This window comes from Embiotoca jacksoni, unplaced genomic scaffold (genome assembly GCF_022577435.1).
Source record: "Embiotoca jacksoni isolate LCO1_2020_lvr unplaced genomic scaffold, fEmbJac1.0.p SCAF_8, whole genome shotgun sequence".
NCBI classification, from domain to species: Eukaryota; Metazoa; Chordata; class Actinopteri; family Embiotocidae; genus Embiotoca; species Embiotoca jacksoni.
The window spans coordinates 18,218,760-18,232,842 of NW_027185436.1; the positions used below are offsets into that span (position 1 = coordinate 18,218,760).

The 14,083-nt window shown below is 42.1% G+C and overlaps 2 protein-coding genes across 3 annotated transcripts; one reads left to right on the forward strand and one right to left on the reverse strand.

Annotated features, from left to right (window-relative positions):
- Positions 1-855: 855 nt before the first annotated feature.
- LOC138191650 (histone-lysine N-methyltransferase SETD1B-A-like) lies at positions 856-8,788 on the forward strand. The gene is made up of 16 exons (XM_069138569.1): positions 856-993; positions 1,130-1,228; positions 1,322-1,592; positions 1,676-1,788; positions 1,936-2,937; positions 3,034-3,753; positions 3,849-3,965; positions 4,064-4,121; positions 4,232-4,366; positions 4,821-5,222; positions 5,457-6,449; positions 6,837-7,003; positions 7,078-7,197; positions 7,465-7,584; positions 7,803-7,940; positions 8,054-8,788. The coding sequence occupies exons 1-16, from the start codon at positions 856-858 to the stop codon at positions 8,225-8,227; spliced, it is 4,767 nt and encodes a 1,588-aa protein (XP_068994670.1). The 3' UTR covers positions 8,228-8,788.
- A 123-nt stretch (positions 8,789-8,911) lies between these two features.
- hpdb (4-hydroxyphenylpyruvate dioxygenase b) lies at positions 8,912-13,322 on the reverse strand. Of its 2 annotated transcripts, XM_069138372.1 has the most exons (14): positions 13,261-13,322; positions 13,052-13,078; positions 12,764-12,826; positions 12,353-12,457; positions 11,983-12,025; positions 11,491-11,573; positions 11,260-11,349; positions 11,015-11,118; positions 10,824-10,901; positions 10,083-10,245; positions 9,908-9,979; positions 9,699-9,821; positions 9,299-9,415; positions 8,912-9,160 (listed from the first exon to the last, which is right to left on the reverse strand). In XM_069138372.1, the coding sequence occupies exons 1-14, from the start codon at positions 13,261-13,263 to the stop codon at positions 9,050-9,052; spliced, it is 1,182 nt and encodes a 393-aa protein (XP_068994473.1). In that variant the 5' UTR covers positions 13,264-13,322; the 3' UTR covers positions 8,912-9,049. The 2 variants fall into 2 exon arrangements, with proteins under 2 accessions (XP_068994473.1, XP_068994472.1); XM_069138371.1 differs by lacking the exon at positions 13,261-13,322 and having other exon boundaries at positions 13,052-13,105.
- Positions 13,323-14,083: the final 761 nt, after the last annotated feature.

Genomic DNA, 14,083 nt, shown 5'->3' on the forward strand with positions numbered 1-14,083 from the left:
TGTGCTTGTATCATTTCATTATTTTTTGTAATTACATTTGTAAGGGCCCATATATAGTATCAAACATAAACGTAAACATAAACATACCACATTTAAATCCTGTTGTAATCATAGTCCAATTTAAATAATAAATGTTCAAGTTTTTTTGAATCTACATTATTTCTGCCTAGTGTTACTGTCGTGTTATAATGTTTTAATCCTGGAAATATGACGTAAAGCACTTTGTAGCTTTGTTTTGAAAAGTGCTGTATAAACAAAGTCATAATCTAGGCTAATAATAGATTTATTTATTTTTTTAACAACTTGCATCTTTATTTACTTCCTTACCAACTATATACTAACTACTATGTATAGAAGCTCCTGAAAATGCGTGGAAATTGCTCACCTGTCACCTGACCACCCACTTTCTTCCAATCTTTGGTGTTCTTCCGCCTCGGCGGAGGCTCTATATTCCGTCTCTGCTTCCTGGCGGATGGATACATCATCCAACCTGGACGACGAACTGTAAAAAAAAAAAAAAAAAAAAAAAAAAAAAAAAAAAAAAAAAAACCACCGAAAATCACAGTCGTCTTTCCACAATGTTGATCCTTCTAAGGATAAAACTTCGGTACAGGTAGGCGAGATAACTATACTTGGATAGACTTAACTTTGAGTGTGTTGTCTATGCTTTATTTGATATAACCTGTAATCTTTTTAGATGAACATTACAGGTGATGCGCTCCATCACCTGTTGGGGCGTGTTTACCGAGAGTGAAGGACTAACGTCTGCTAGCTAACAGCTGTATTCAGCGGGGTACAAAATTACAGCATATGGCGGTAATCTTTGTTGTGTTTTTCCAGGTTTTGACGAATGTGATGGAAAGCGAAAAACAAACTACTGAGAGAGAAACACCGCCTCAGCACTGGAGAAGTTGCAAGTTGGTTATTGACCCTGCATTGACAAAAGGACTCTGCAAAGTGTGCCGTTATGATGGAGTACATTTTAACATACCTGTATGACTTTTAAATATCAGTTTAAACGTATTTTCCCGCTATAAAATGGCGCTTAAACGCCACATGCTGTATATTTTCCATTATAACGAGTTTAAAAAAAAAAAAAAAAATTTTTTTTATTTCTTACCAGGTTGAGTACTTAGGTCTGTTTCCTGTGGACACAGTCAGAGATCCCCGCATCTGCCGCCTGTGGAGCAAGTGGAACAACACTGAGCTTTTAGTTCCTAAATTTAAGGTAATCCTTAAAAAAAACACTGTCATAATATTACCAATGATAATTATGATGTTAAAAATGAAGAATAATGATTGTTTACGCATGTCCTTCCAGGTTGATGAATGGTATGTTGGTCCTGTCCCTCCAAAAGAAGTGACGTTTTCCAGGTTGAATGACAATGTGAGGGAAACGTTCCTGACTGACATGTGCAATAAATATGGAGACATTGAAGAAGTGGAAATATTTTACAATCCCAAGAACAAGAAGCATCTAGGGGTCGCAAAGGTAGTGTTCGACACAGTGAAGGCTTCAAAAGACGCCGTCCAGCATCTCCATCAGACATCAGTGATGGGAAATATAATTAATGTGGAAATTGATCCAAAAGGTAACCCTAGAATATTTATGTGTAGAAGTATACATGTTAATATTGATGAATTTGTGAATTAATTGTAATACGCAACTCCTCAGGTGAAAATAGGTCGCGATATCTCCAGCTCCTCCTAAGTGGCCTGTACACTCCGTGGACATTGCCAGTGGGCAGCAGTGAGCAAGCTCTTCAGAGGTTGATCGACAGTTTTGCGGTAAACTTTTAAAGCTTCTTAAAATGGTCTGAGGAATTAAGCAGTTTTATCTATAATATTTATAAATGCTGGTAAATTATTGTGTTTGTTTTAAGAACAATATTGCTCAATTGTTTTCTTTTTTGAGGTAATATCCATCTCTTACAGAGCACTGCAGCCATGCAGCGGCAGGGGAGTATCTCCAGCCCCACCAGCATTGCTACACCCCTCTCTCTGGACACAGCCTACTCCAGTATTTGGCAGGATACGCCCTGCAGCTTTAGGCTCACACCGCGTTCTCAGGGAACCCCCCGCACTCCTTGCTTGACTGCGACTCCTCTCTCCCAGGACTCCTGCTACTCCAGTCTTCAGGCGACTCCGGTCCTCCAGGGGGAGCCCTCTACCTTTAGTGTTCACAAACCTTTAAGACAAGAGCTCTGCCATCGTAAACCTGCAAGGTATCACAGGGGATCTGGACAGGTCTCAAATGTCAACGTCATTTTGAAGCACTGCCAACAACAGCCACCGCACTACCTCTCGACCCAAAAACAAACTAGCAGCCAGCAGCTCCCACTGTGGAGTCACAAGGCACAATCCTCGCCTCACAATCATGAAGAGCCTTCCTTTAACCTTGCCTCCCCCTTTCAGGAGTCCGAAGGTGCAGTTAACTCTAAGACTTTACCTTTGAACTGCAACTCTTTCAGCATCCTGAGCATTAATTTCACAGCTGAGCGGCAAACAATAGCAGCCTGTCCACCTGATGACCACCAGTCAGAGTTGGAGAGTTTGGACTCCCGCATTGAAAGTCTGCTGACTAACAGCCGGATCACTGACCCCTCATTCTTCGATAGAAAGGATTTGGAGGCCGATGCGCTCTCTCAGGACAGCCCAGCTTCACCTTGCTCAGCTGTTAACGCCCCATGCTCAGATGACTCACTTGTTTCCACTCCTACTTCTTGTGGGTCCTTCACAACCAGTCACCAGCACCTCTACGATGATGTGGTGGATATCAGTCCCGCATCGCTGGAGGATGAAACTACTCAAGCTGTTTCGTTTCTCACTAGAAACTCCCAGTCTCCTGTTTCATCTGAATTCACATATTTTGAAAGGAGGGCTCACGTCAACTGTGAAAAAGATGCAGAAAGGTTCCTGTGGTTATCATACCAGAAGGTAATCCTTCTAGGTCTCTACATACAATATGATGACAATAAAATGTGTGTTGTGCTGTCAATCAGCCATTCAGATTCTTTTTTCTATCTCCCTCAGGAGCATCATGCACCAAATGAGGATCAGGAGCACTCAGATATCGCAGAGTCTGGAGCTCTGACACCAACAAACGACATCTCCTCTCTCCCTCATTCTCTGTCTGTTTCTTCTTTCAGTAGCACAACTCCACATCTGACCCCCAAAGCTTCTTCCACCACTACAGCTGGATGCTCTCATCCACCACCTTTCACTTTTCCCATTCCTCCCTTTCCCCCATCTATTCCACCTGTCCCACCTCGCCTGCCGAATGGAGCTATCTTCATCCCACCTCCAGGCTGGATCCCACCTCTGGGTCATCACACTGGCATCCCCATCCCACCTCCTCCTTCTATTCCTCCCCCACCAAATTTTCTGGGACCCCCTCCACCTTTGTTGGTGCCGCCTTCTCTTCCACCTCCTGTGCACATGTACCCGTTACCCATGCAGCCTGCTGGCCCGTTGGATAAGGGGAATCCTCCAAGGCATGGCACTGCACCTTTATCATTCCCTCGACCACCCTGGCCTGTTCCACCTTTTCCCAGGTTTAACCCCTTTGTGCCACCGCCGAACTACCAGGCTGAGCAGGAAAACGCTCACAAGATCACAGCAGAAAAAGTCTTAGATGTCCTCATGCAAGAGCTGAAGTCGATCATTAAGAGGGATATTTTACGCAGAATGATTGAAGGTGTCGCTTTCAAGGCATTTGAGGAGTGGTGGGACTGTCGGGAGAAGAAAACAAAGGTAAGTTCTTTACATCCTTTACTATCTTATAAAGTATTTAGTGAAATGACATGAATGATGTGTTGTTTAACGTAATGTTGTTTTATTCATTCAAGATACAAGTTTCAACTTTGAAAAGTGGAGCGGCAGGTGTGGAGGGGAAGAACAAAGTCATTAATCCCCTCAGTCACATCAGTGGGCAGAGCAAACGACCTCCACTGCCATCCTTCAAGGTGAACTATTCTGCTGACTCTTACCTGAAACACACCAGCATTTAACCGCTGAGTGACGCCAAATTAAATGTTATGTAATATAACTTATTGTTATGCAGGTAAAAAGGAAAAGATCAGAAGAGACAGAAGAGTCGTGCTCTGCTCATGAAAGTTCAGGTCAGTGCTTTTAATAAAATTTCATCCTAATTTACTGTATTATTAACTATTATATAACTGCCTATTCTAGACTGTAGCTTGGTCAGCTCTGGTGCTGTCTTCCCATGTAGCTTCAGATGTGAAACAGGTGGATGATATCGTGAGATCTGAATCTGAGAGAGCCAAACGCAGACATGCAAGACCACTGCAGCTTGACAGTGATGATGATGATGATGATGATGATGATGATGAAAAAGGGAAAGAAGATAATACACTTCAAGATGAAGAAACGATAGCAAACAAAGTGGAGGCCAACGTGCCAGTCGATGACGATCATGAAATCCTGGTAAATGGCGATTTTGTTGAAATAAATGCCTGTAAGCCAGGATTTCAGTGTGTTGTCCCTACTTTGGCTTTCCGTTTTTAGTATTAAAATGATGAACTGTCAATTTTGAATGCCGTGAGACTGCTTAATATAACTGATGCTCTAATTAGTCTGACAGAGATGATCATCGTAGTGATGACAGTAATCATCCAGAGGAAGAAAACAAGTTGGCAGAAGAACAGATGGAAGATGAAGATGCTGTCGTCTTTGAAACTGCTGATGGAGTGCAATGCTTAGACAGCGGTATGTTGAAAGGTCGTTCTATTGTAACCCTGAACACCAATAAGTATTTACATACCTACGAATAAAAAGTCTTGTTTCTTTTCTAATTATAGAGACTTTTTCAGAGAGCAGCTCGTCAGAGGAAAGCGAGTACTCGTCAGACTTTGACTCGTCTGATTCGTTCTCCTCCTTTGAGGACTCGTCCTCTGACCTCAGTACTGAAGATGAAGACATGGAGGAGGACGATGGTGACAGCAGGAGTGAAGAGTGCATAGTGATATCGTCAGATGAAGACTCAGCGGAGCTTGAGCCCCCTCCCACCCCCTCAGCCCCGCTAACTCCTGGTGCTCAGCTGGATCTGCGCCTGCAGGACTGGTCAGATGTGTTTCACAGGGAGGAAACTGAGGAGGACCAGTATGCATCCTGTCAACACACCTTCGACTTGGATGCCATGATGGAGCTTCAAACCAGTGAACCCGAGGACATGCAGCCCCCGTCACTTATAGGACTTCCAGGTTATATGTCCGGCATGTTGTATACCACAGTGTTGAATTACTTTGCTCCACTAGGACGGTTCAAATAATGTTTCAAATGATTTTCTATGATTTATTGTTTGACAGCTGGATTTTCAGCATACCACAGATTACTCTTGCAATTTTTTCAATGGGCTAAACACTATTTAAATGATGTCACAAACTTTGTTGCAAATGATGTAAATATGAATAATGTCTTGTTAATCTGTGTTGCAGTGGAGCCAGGCCTCGACGAGGAGATGCAGAGCCCCGAATGGACCGCGGCGTCTCCAGAGAACCTTGAGAACCTGCAGCCTCTCACTCCGACCGGCTGCTTGTTGGACAGCGACCCTGACATTCAGATCAAAAGCAAACCAGCATCTCCAGCTGTGGAGGAGGTGGAACGACCACAAACGCCAGGCAAAGGGATAGTGGTTGAACTGGAAAGTGAGGACCCGGATGAAGTCCTCTCCCTTTCACCAGCAAGCAGTGAGCACGTTTTAGGACCCGCTGATATCCTGGCTGCCTCATACCCAGTATACCAGGAGATGCCTAAAACTCCTGGTAGAGAGGAAAGAAGTGTATGGACTCATTGCAGCTACAGAAGAGCTCCGGCAACACCTGGTAGAGAAATGTCAGAAAGTAGCACAGTGTGTCCGCCTCTTAGCAGCTCACCACCTGCTCTCCGCCTGTCCAGCAGTCCTTATGTCACAGCCCCAAAGACTCCCGGAAGGGACATTATTGTACCCCGAATAGCCCTGGTCCACAAGAGGAACACACAAATGGTGACCAACTCATTGCCTCTGTTATGTGACGACCCTCTCAGAGGTCATCTCATCACAGAGTCCTCTCCATGCAGACTCTCTGAATCTTCCTCCGACCCTGCTGAAAGAAGCGGTGCACGGATCAGTTCAGGGGTGAGAACGAAGCCCTTCCAGGGTCTGGAGAATATGCCTGGCCTTTTGGACGAGGAGAAATCTTCGCTGAGGCAAAGGCAGAGGAGGATGCTGAAGAGGAGGAGGCGAGCCCGTCATCGGCATCGATCACTTAAGAGAATCACCTCTAACAGGTGGCGTTCCCCATATGAGGAGAGGAGAATCCTTCACAGAGTTTGGAGGGAGGGCCTGGATGAAGAAGATGCAAAGCTTTTGCAGTGCACATATGAAAGGCTGCACAAGCAGAACAATGGCTTTGGGTGGCTCAGTGACACCCTGTGGATCCCTCACCCTCATATCCTTTTTAACTTTATTTTTAGTTTAATGTTGAAATTAAATCAGATCAAAGTGAGTTTACAGTGCGTGAACTCCGGTAAGTGACTGATTATGTAGGAATGGGTGTGATTAGCTTATAATGCTACATCGTGCACACATTACTGAGATTTATTCTAAAATATTTATTTTGTTTTCAATTTTTTTAATCCCTAAGGAATTATTGAAATTGTGGAAAGTTCTAAAATAATGTTGTCTTTTTTTTTATATCAAGTGTATCTCGGTACTGTTGTGTATCCTTTGAAATCAGTTCACAGGAGTAATCAATTGAGGTAAACAAGTAAACGTGATCGATACACAGCGCCGTGCGTCACATATTCTGAGCTTCACATCCTTGACTGCTGCTTACCAACTAAAGTCGTCCCAGAGAAGAGTGAGGAACATAAATCCTGGCAGCCGAACCACCGAACGGGCTCCGCACGCAGCGAAGGTTTCTACAAAATCAGCAGGAAGGACAAAATGAAATACCTCAACAACACTAAGCTGTCCAACGAGCTTCCATCTACCAGTGCTCAGGTACTGAAGAGGAGACATTGTGCTGATTTCAGTGTTCACTTTATTCCACTCAGTGTCAACATGTGTTTCAGCAGGGAATGTGCATCCCAGCCCAGCAACCCAGCTCACTGCGGGCCGGATCTGACTTCAGGTCCGAACAGCGCCGCCTGCTGTCCTCCTTCAGCTGTGACCTGGTCAAGTTTAACCAGCTGAAGGTAAGCAAGCTATTAGTAAAGAGAAAACACTGTTAAAACCCTGCCTTCAACTTCAGAGAAGCTTTTAAAAACTCTTAAATTCAATTCATTTGATGTGAATTCATACCTCATGTTTGTTATTATGTTTATTTTTTTATACACCATGTTCGCTCAAAACACTTTGAGCGATTCCACTGTCTTTGCTGTATTTAGAGTTTTTGAAACCTGTGTTAACAAATGCAATATGTTTCATTTAGTCCTGAAACTCTTGTTATGTTCTCGTATCAGTTTCGAAAGAAGAGGATTCGTTTTACCCGCAGTCACATCCATGAGTGGGGCCTGTTCGCCATGGAGCCTATAGCAGCAGATGAGATGGTGATCGAGTACGTGGGCCAAATCATCAGACAGGTAAAACACACACAGACTGAAGACAAGGACCAAATACAAGTTCATAAAGCCAGCTCATCCCCCAACAAATGTTTTCTTTAAACAAACCACTTTTCCCCTGTTTGTTTCTCTCAATTGGTCCATCGGGGCCCTCTGGTTGTTCTGGGTACTTTCCAGGAGTGTCAGTGAGGTAATAAACAACACTCATGAATAAGCATTACTGTTTTATTTCTCCTCAGGTCATCGCTGACATGAGGGAGCAGCGATACGAGGACGAGGGCATCGGAAGCAGCTATTTGTTTCGGATCGATCAGGACTACATCATCGATGCCACTAAATGTGGGAACTTGGCCAGATTTATCAACCACAGCTGTAATGTGAGTAAGAACTGGTAGTGCTGTGGTCAGAGACCAGATTTGTTTCATAAGATCTTTAATGATAAATACCAGCACGTTCTTATTAAAAAGTTTGCATTTGTTCTGTCTCACAGCCAAACTGCTACGCTAAGATCATCACCGTGGAGTCTCAGAAGAAGATAGTGATTTACTCCCGGCAGCCAATAAGCGTCAATGAAGAGATTACATACGACTACAAGTTTCCCATTGAGGATACAAAGATTCCTTGCCTGTGTGGGGCCGATAGCTGCCGAGGCTCCTTGAACTAATCTCTAATTAAGTGGCCTGATTATGTCAAGAGCCAAAGCGGCCTGAGGTACTTCATGATCCGAACACAGACACTGCAGATGTGTCACAAATAACGCCATTAAAACTTCAGTAACTGTCTGGAGGCCAAAGCTCATGAAAGCATTGGACACATGAGGTGGTGGAGCTGCTCAGTGAATAATGAACTGTCGTAAACAGCACTTAAGTCAGAAGTGGAACCAAGCATCTGGATTTATCATCGAGGTCTGGTATGAAATGATAATGTACCACCTAGAAAACCTGTTCTCTCGAGAAAATACTACATCTGCTAATACATCACTGTTAACAACCAACAAGCAATTCACACAAGTAGTGTCTCTTTCAGCAGGATGGAAAAATGGGCATCCCAGACTTCATGTTTAAGGTCTCAGGTACAATGAAATGTCTCTCGACCTGTTTGTCCAAATGATAACAGATGTTTAAAGTTAAATGTTTTCATTCATGAGAGCTTAAATGGTGTTTTGCTTGAGTCAAGCTTGTATCAATAAAAAAGGTTTTCCTGTTAATGTTTAATAAAAAAAAGAACTGCATTGTGAATTTCAAGTTATGATGTATTCTTGATAACAGATACAAACTCACGAGAAGATTTTACATGAACACCAGGAGAGAAATAAAGACCAACATGGATACACATGCTTTATATATTTTTACTGTGTATCTCACAATATCAGAGCCCTGATGTAATACATTCTCAGTATAATAGGAACTAAACAGGACACTACTTTTCATAGTAAACTGATGGTTAAGAGAGTTTTCAGAGCTGTGAAGTGAATAAAATAGTAGATTCACATGTTCTTTGAAATCCCATTGGGTGTCAGGACAGTCAGATTTCCTCGAGCATGCTGGTCCTTTTCAATAGCTTCAAAAAGAGACTTGAAGTTCCCGGCACCAAAGCCCTGTGGGTAAAAATGTGAATTTAAGTTGCTGAACGGGGAGCAAATGGAAGCATCAATCTGGAACATATGATTCTATCAACACATTGAATATACTGAGTGGTGTGTTTTCAGTGTTTGTCCGTCCAGTGTTGGCCTCACCTGGTGATTGTGTCTCTGAATGACTTCCAGGAACACAGTGGGACGATCCTGAACTGGCTTGGTGAAGATTTGAAGTAAATATCCGTTGTCGTCGTAGTCCACCAAGATCTTTAGTTCCTGAATACGAGTAAGGTCATGAGATAATATTTGTCAATTTTAAAGAAACCTCTCAATAAAAATGGACAGCTGACTCAGTATTTTGTATATTACAGTCGATAGTATTTGCTTATTTTGCTCTTAACTGTGTTCACTGTGACTTAAGCTCTTTCTAAGGAGGCGGCTGCATTTGGGCTACAAGAAGTGGTTACTATGGACTTTAAGATTATTATTGCTTTGTAATACATCAGGATCATGCAACATCCGTCCTCCTGCTTTGTTAAAATACAGCTGTAGTTCTGACCTGCAGGACGTCCAGGTCCTCTGACACTTTGACCTTTGACTGTTTCAAGTTCTCCCTCAGCTGCTCGTAGTAGGTGTCCGGCACAGACATAAACTCCATCCCACGCTCCTTCAGGTTACGGATCTGCACACAGGAGACTCATCAGAACCTTTTGGTTGAATTTATATTTCAAACTCTCACAAAACTTAACACTGTTTTTGTTGTCTTACTGCAGTAATGATATCTGATGTGTTCATGGCGATGTGCTGCACTCCAGGACCTCCGTAGTACTCCACGTACTCCTGTAAGTCAACAACACAAATGTGTTTTTTTTCTTTTTTGCATACCATCTCTGTATTTCATCTGTTTACATGTATTTGATTGAGCAGACTGTAAAGAACATGCCTGGATCTGAGACTTTCTATTCCCCATGGCAGGCTCATTGATGGGCATCTTCACAGTCTCCTCGTAGTTTGCCACTACAATGGAGCGCAGGGCACTGAACTCTGTCTGAAGCTGCTTGTCATCCACCGACCAGAAGCGGTGGAAGAGAAGGTTCCTCCGATACCTGTTTGATCATAAACCAGAGCTTAAGAGCTACAGCCAAGTGAATTCAGCCTTCATCTTCAGGCTCAAACATTCCTGAAAACCTCTTGCAGTGTCAATATACCATGTGTTAACGTCTGTTTGTCACTGTTGTCTGGAATATATAACCCAAATTTTTTAATTTCCAGAACTGAAGAACACAAATGACTGACTTTTTATGTGCTAGCCCTGTGAGGTTCCTCACATCTAAAAATCACCCCCCCCCCCCCCACCCTCCCACCCCGCCTTTCAGGGATTAACCAATGAGCTCGCTCGTTCAGAGAACTGCCTAACCTCTTCATGCCTTCGTGATGGGCTAAAAACAAGATCCAGATGTGGAGAACTGTTGCAGACCCTCTTAAGAAAATGTAAAGTCATGCTGATGCCTGACTCATGCCAAAAACGTTACATAAGAATCACACACCCTTTAACTCCTCCTCTCATCCACCCTCTGACTTTTGAAGATCATCTTCCCGACACGGAGGCACAAACAACAACGTTGTTTTTGTCAGGTGTGCAAAGCAGCTGGTTTATAAACTCTATACAAGAAGTAGTTATTACCATTCCACCACTGGAACCATCTCATCGTCTGGTTGGTTTCCCACAACGTGATCAATGAAGTTCAGTTTTCCGCTCGGTCTGCGTGGAAGGATGGAGGCAAAACCGCACAAACATATGTGTTAATCAGACACAAACATGCATGTTATTGTCCTACGAGTACACCGACATCAGAAGAACCAATGTTTACTCACAGTTTGTCTAGTAAATGGTCCTTGAACAGAGGGGGATGGAAACCAGGGAGAAACAATCCTTTATATCCTGTCCTCTCCACAAATGTGTGTGTGGTGTCACCATACTGCAACAAACAAAAGCAAATCCACAATCCTGGAATTTCTGACTCTTTTAATTTATTTGATAATTGTGCAAAAAAAAAAAAAAACAGCAACTAAAAATTCTGGGTAAAATTGCAGGATTAGGAGTTCACAATTTCACATACTGTTTGAAGCACAGCCAGCCTGACTTTTCCATACTTGTCCTCCACAGTGTGAGGCTCCTTTATAATGACGGCTCCTTGCTCACGGGCTTTCTGTGAAGGGTGAAAATGTATGAAAGCAAAGTTATTCATGTAATAGAATTCATAATGAGCAATTAAATGTAACTTCAAAAGTGAACAGTGTGGTATATAATGGATGAAAATGCACCTGTACAATAAAACCTGCAGCATTACCTGAGCCAGGAAGTCACAGTCCTCCACTGTAAACGCAATATCCTTCACTCCGTCGCCATGCTTGACCAAATGATCTCCCATCTCTGAAGGAGGGGGATAAAAATAGAGAAAAGACATTTTCTTTAGTAACACGGTCGGTCATTTAAATAATAAATTAATATAAAATGTAATTGTTTAACTATTTTAACTAATATTTCTATGATGTACTGTGCACGCTAAAAGGACTTGGTGGCAGTTGGAGTTTTGACCAAAGCACATCAGAATTACATATTTTCAATCATTTTTTCCTTCCTCGCTTGTCCGTATTGATTGTAAATACTGTATTGATTGTAAAGGGCAAGTTTGCACATTAAAGTGCAAACTTGTTTTTGTTGGACACTTAGACACTGTACATCTCAAGACAGGCAGGTCATTTGCAGACTAGTAAGGTTAAACGAAATACATTGTTTGAGCTATAAGCACACTGAAAGCCGCTCCTGATCAGTGCTGTACCTTTGTTTCCAGGATTGAGGGCTGATGAGAACACATAAACGATCTGTGAAAGACAAAGTGAAAACATTAACACGATGAAAACAACTACATCTGTTCGTCGTTAACTTACACTTGAATTTCTTTGAACAAAGATTTGATTTCATTGTTTATTGAAAGCCGGTGTAACAATTAATATCACTGAAGATGTCTGTATAGTATGAGAACAGTTGTGTAGTAATACATGTCAATAGGGGTTACTCACTAAAACACTGGTTCAACCTGCACAGAACAGTGTTTGTCATTTTTGTTTTGTTACACTAAAATTCAATTTGGCATTATTGCTAGCATGAGGTGTGCTGTACTTCCAGGCTCCAGGCTGCAGGTTCTTTACCTTGCCTTGTTTGACTGCATGGGACACAACTTCACGACTGCCTGTCTCCAAACCCTGGTAAGCCAAAGGCTCAAACCCCAGCTTGTTGCAGTAATATGATGCAGCCTGTTGAAGACAAACATTTTTACTCAACAGAGAATCATGGAGAAGTCTCTACAGTCAACTGACCTCGGATGGCTTTAAACTGTCTGTTACTGCCATCTCCTGGTAATGACTTTACATGCAGTTATAAGCTGTCCTTAATGGAGATGGAAGAATGAGTATGTGGTCTGGTGTTTAACATGCTGTGTCCCCTCCACCCCTCTGGAGAACCAATAGAAACCCTGAGTGTATAGGCTTCCCCGGCTGTAAGGAAAACACTTTGTGACCAAAAACAAAAGTGAGACAGCGAGAAGTTACGAGTTAACTTACCTGCTTTGCATTTCCGACCCAGAATGTTAAGTGATCGAAGCAGAGGAATCTGCCCTGCTCATGCTGACGATAAAAAGAAAAAAGAAAAATGAGTCATTGAGGAAAGATTTGTATGTATGCTTAAAATGCACACAATCAATGGTGCTGAAATACAAAATATTTGGTATTCAACTCCTGCAGTATTAACATTAAAACCATGGTTTTAGTCATGCAGAGGTCTAATTGATTACTGTAACATTACTTAGTAACCTGTGCTCAGTGCAACACATGATATATGATAATATTTACCTTTTCTCCTTTGTCTGTGTATGTTGTCTGTAATCGAAAAAAGAACATCATAAGTCTTAACTTTACAAAGAAAAAGAGCAGCTATCCTGGATGACATTGATAAATATAATATCTGTGCAAACATGGAGTCTAAGTATGACAGGTATAAAAAAAATAAATAAATAAATAATTAAAAAAAAAAAACTATTCATTAGTTAACGGTAACTCACCATCTTGCTCCTGATGACCCGACCTGGCTGTCAGAATAAAATCTTCAGTGAACGCCTGAATTTAAAAGCTGAGCAGGAAGTTTCTAAATCCACTCCCACCAATGAGGAGGAGGCATTGTAGGAGGAGAGAGCATTGATACTTGATGCACTTCTGCTGTTATACAATAATTACTCTGGAAAATGTACCTCACAAGTCTGATTAAACCTCTTCATCACTTCAGTCACTGACAGTTTGATGCTGCTCACTGTGATACTCACAGTAAATTTATCATTGCATCAGGAAAAATGTAAATTTTGTGTTGCAAATAAAAAAAATTAAAAAAATCCAAGCTGCTATGAGCTCTTTTGTGTCTTCTTAATGCATTATAGATAATACGTTTTTGTTTTTAAATGAATCCTGCAAAAGAGTACAGAAAAACAACAATTTGTCCACAGGTTTAGAATTACAGCTGCCCATATGTTAGTGTTTAGTGGCAAGAGGAGGCTCACTCATGCAGGACTCTCATTGGCTTGAACCCCTGTATGCCCCCTTTCCCATCAGTCCTCCTCCACATATGGTTTCCCAATGCAAGTGAAGCTATTCTATCATCAACCAAAATCTAATTGAGCTTCATTTAGTGGTGGTTGAAGTGGTAGACTGAGCACATTAAATTGCTCTCAAAAGCACCAATGACAACAGATTTCCTTTTAACACCAGAGTCCTGCAACAAATCCAAAGGATTCGATCACACAACAGACAATTCCTCACTGGAGAAAGAGTTACAAAGTCAGTGCAAGTATGACAGAAACTTACAATTGCCCCTAATTCATGCAGTGCATGCAA